General features: G+C 43.9%; 1 gene segment (V, D, J or C); it reads left to right on the plus strand.

Moving 5' to 3' along the window:
- Positions 1 to 2,055: 2,055 nt before the first annotated feature.
- Positions 2,056 to 2,750, plus strand: LOC111814163. The segment is given in 2 exon segments: positions 2,056 to 2,129; positions 2,290 to 2,750. Coding segments are annotated over 2 exon segments (510 nt in total).
- The last annotated feature ends 1,813 nt before the right edge of the window (positions 2,751 to 4,563 follow it).

Here is a 4,563-nt window from a genome sequence, read left to right on the forward strand (position 1 = left end):
GAGAGACAGAGAGAAGACAAAGCGGGAAGGAGGAGGGAGATATAATTAAGATAATACAATTACTTTTTGTGGCTGCAAAGTTTTTTATTACATAATTTTCTCTACTTTTAAACATGATAGTTATATAATAATTTAAAGTAAATTTTTAAGTAAACAGTAGCAAGCAGACTTTGTGATCTCCACCAGTCGACAGAATGGAGAAAGAAAGCCCTCATCACAGCACTCTGAGGTGGTCCTACTGCACCACACAAATCCTAGGATAACATCTCTAATTTATTAACAAACGGAAGGCTGTTCGCTCAGGTCTGGTGGAGTGTTCACACACTCTGAGCGCTCAGGCAGGAGGCCTGACTAATCCCAGGAATTCCAGGTCAGCCTGGGCAGCACAGGGAGTCTCTGTCTCAAAAAACAAAGGAAAAAACAAACAAAAAAGGCACACAAGCAAGCAAGGTGCCTTCAACATGAAGCACACACCAAAAGAAATTCATATGTAACCCTGCCAGACAAAACCATAATTAACAGGCAGCCGCTGCAACTCCTGAGGGACTCAGGGCCTGGAGTCTCCGGAGCAGGGAGCAGCTATTCCTACAGGAGGGAAACCCTGCCACCACGCTGCTCCCCAGAGTGCTGTGGGCATCCTCGGGTCCACACGCATAGGTAAAGGTAATTGAGGACCATGACACAGAGGTGAAATCAGGCAGACAAGAGATCTCAGATCCTTAAAAGTTCTCCCCACATCACGCATTGATTTGTTTTTTAAAATTATGTCAAGAATTGGAATATCTTAGAGACTTTGAATGATTTCTGTTTTTCTGTCTTTTGTTCACTTTATATTAATTCAAAAGATGAAGCAATAATCCAAGAGCTACACTCCACACAATTATATAGCAGAAAAGAAAATCTTAACCACCAATTTCTATATTGTTCATATGTCTTTAAATGCTTTCAGGGGGCTGGTGAGATGGCTCAGTGGTCTAAAGCACCTACTTAGAACAAGCTTAGCAAAGCAAAGGGACCACGGTTCAATCCCCCAGCACCACATGCCAGCCAGGGCCCACCCCCTGGTGGGCTGAGCTGGCCACACACACACACACACACACACACACACACACACAAATAAATAAATAAATAAATAAATAAATAAATGAAATTTAAAAAGTAAAATAAAATAAATGCTTTCAGTACTCCATAAAAATACAGAGTTTAACAGTGAGCCTCAGCACTTTCAGTCAATGGACTAGAAAATGTTTTACCAGGACAATCCCAGCACACTGCTCTGGGAAGAGGCCTTCTCTATGTGAAAGCGGCAGAGCTCAGTGACCTCAACCCCACAGTCTAGAAAGTACAGCTCAGTCACGTTTTAAAAGAGAATAACAGTTTATTCTTGATATGTTTTTTCTATAAAATCACAAATTAATAGCTTCTGAAAGACATAAGGATTGTCATTTATCAACTGATTTACTTAGTTTTGAGGTTAGCTTTTTATTTGTTTATTTATTTTTTTTAATATGAGGAATCAAACTCAGGGACTAACACTGGTCAGGCAGGCGCTGTACCCGCTGAACTATATGCCCAGCTCTCACTGAGTTTTAAGAACTACAAAATGCAAATGTTATAGAAGTGAGTAAGAAAGAGAAGCACTAATGGTGCTGCACATGCTTTCCTTTCATAGAGAAACACAAGAACCACGAGGGAACAGATAAATGCTGCTCAGTTAGTGACCAATCGGCACAGCAGAGGGAAGGACGGCGGCTCGCCCTCAGTTCTGCTGTGCGCGTCTCCCGAGTTAGTCTGCCAGGTAGCAGCAGTGTGTCGGCCAGCTCGGGCTGCAGCATCCTGAGCTCCTCACCGCAGCACTCACAGCTTTCCTTAGGCCCCGCCTTTCCTCAGCACAAGCAGACAGAAGACAGTTTGGGGGCAGCCACACTTACCCCATGTGGTCTACAAACCTAAGAAACCCCATTTCCTGTCTGGGGAGCAGCAGAACCAGCCAGAAAGTCCTCACAGGTACACTGTCAGCCACGCAAGGCCAGGACTCCGCGGCTGGGCCAGAGTGCTCCTTTGCAGAGGGACGGGCACCATGCTGCTGCCCAGCCTGCTGTGGGTGGCCGTGGTCTCCATCTTTTCTGGTACGCATGAAAAGATGGGATAGAGCAGGAAGGCAGGATGGGAGAAGTGAAGCAAACTGACTTAGGTGTGGTTTGTCCTTGTGTCCTGCAGTAATGTAATTCTTACAGTATTTTATTCACCATATGGAGAATCAGCTCTACTTTCTGACTTTTCCCACAGGACCCAGCATGGCCCAGAAAGTGACCCAAGTGCAGCCCCCCACAGCCAGAAGGGAAGGGGAAACAGTCACCCTGGACTGCTCCTACGAGACAAGCTGGAGCTCATACTATATTTTTTGGTACCAGCAACTTCCAAGTGGAAAGATGATTTTCCTTATTCGTCAAGGTTCTTCTTCTACCAGTGGGAAGAGTGGTCGCTATTCTGTCAGAAAAGCAGGGAGCTCCATGAGCCTCATGATTACAGCCTTGCAGATGGAGGATTCTGGAAAATATTTCTGTGCTCTTTGGGAACTCACAGTGCTTGAAATGATAGTAAAAGCTGAACAAAAACTCTGGAGTTCTCAGAAAGGCAGGCCCTGCTGTGGAGCTGAGCTGAGACGTGCACCTGCAGATCCCAGGCAAGGAGGGAGCACAGTGGTGGCTCCATCTGTGGTCTGGGCCAGAAGGTTAAATTCTAAGTAAAACCCTCGGCCTCATTTGGAATCAGGGGTCAGCTGCATGTCAGGTGTAAGATGTCTTTTTTAGTGTATTTGTCTAGAATTTTTGAGTCCAAAATAGATAGTTCAAAATACACTTACAGTTGTCTAGTGTTGTCAACTTGCCCCATAACAATGTAATCTATCAGTTTCACCTTAATCTGATTAGAGCCTAGTTTTAAGTGTAGTTAGCCAGGATGTCAGTGGAAGGGCCATTTCCTTAGTCTTCTACTCACATACTATTGGGTGGGTCTGATCAGAGAAGGAGAACCACCAAGATTGATTTAAAATGAGAACAATTAAAACAATTAGATCTCATGTGTTATCTGGAGCTAGAGGAAGAGCCTCTGAAAGGGGTTGTCTTTGGTTCTCATTCTGAACCTGAATTGACTGAACATAAGTTACACCCAGGGCTGGTAAAGGAAGATGGATAAGGACAAGCACTGGAGGAACTTTGACCTGGAGGGACATAGTAGGGCTCATGAGGACCACTGGGACCAACAGGACAAACTGAAGCTTGTCAGTACCTCAGCTCCTTTGCTCTTAGTTGGTGAATGGCCTTCAAGGAAGCGGTATAATTTGCGACCTGGTCAAAGTCAAAGACAAGCTGAAGGAAATGTGTTGGGACATGGAAACATTGTATTAATGGGAAAATGAACTGACAGAGGGCACAATCCTGTGGGCAGCGGCACAGGGCATGGAGCACCGAACCTGCAAAGTGTGTGAGAAATGGTTGCTGTGTCATGCCAACCTCTCAAGTCCTGCACTAATCCTGCTGTGGGGCTCCCTCAAGCAGAGCCACCCAGGGAATCAAGTGCTGGACAGGGGATTTCCAGAGTGCTGAGAAAGCAGACGGCTCCCATAGTTACCCCTGCTCCCCTGGCATATATGTCCTCTTTGACAACAGCTAAAGGTTTAAAAGAAATTAGGACAGTCATGCTCCTTGCTAAGCTAACACAACTATTCCTGACTCTGCCAAAGACATGCTGACCTTGTTTGCCGAAGGTCACGCAAAGTCTGTGTGTTTTCCAGTTGAGGCCCACTCTAACAGTGGTGTCTTGTTGCTTAAGTACTGAGGGACATGAGACAGAGATTCTCCCTCATGAGGACATTTTATACTATATGCAGGCAAATGGAAGAGTAAATGTGATATATATAATTTTTCATATTGAATCAAATGGAAGCTTCACAAACTGTCATGAAATTGTAACTGTGCTGGATTTTACAAAATACATTTCCATAATATTTTTGCCCCTAATAGCCCCCCCCACTCATTGCATGCACTTAAATTTGTACATAACAAGTCTTCCATCAGGACCAATGCTGCATGCAAGGCCATAAATTTCAATTAGGAACTCTGTAAGTCAACCATATTGCATTGGCAGGAGAGTTATAGGCAGGCAGCTGAAGGTAAATCAGTATTCATGCATATTTAAGGGGACAAGAACACTAAAAATGAAACCTTTGCAACAACCTGAGAAAATCCATACACTGTGCTCTAAGGAGCAACACGAAAGGTAGTGCTTGGTTTTCAATAGGGAACAATAGCTCAAAGGCAGAGAATAAAGGAACACTTTTAGAGTACTCAGAAAAATATTTGTACACTATCTTTCCTATCTTTCTATGATTGCAAACTATATTTTAAATTAGTTTTATAACATTAAAACAGAAACACTAAATATCCTGGAACAGAGAGTAGGAGGAACTCTGAAAGACATAGGGTTAGGCAAAGAGTTCATGAACAAAAACCATATCTCACAGGTTATGCTTGAAAGAATTAACAACTGGGACCTCCTCTT

The sequence above is a fragment of the Octodon degus genome, unplaced genomic scaffold (genome assembly GCF_000260255.1).
Source record: "Octodon degus isolate 3935 unplaced genomic scaffold, OctDeg1.0 scaffold00276, whole genome shotgun sequence".
Classification (NCBI taxonomy): Eukaryota; Metazoa; Chordata; class Mammalia; order Rodentia; family Octodontidae; genus Octodon; species Octodon degus.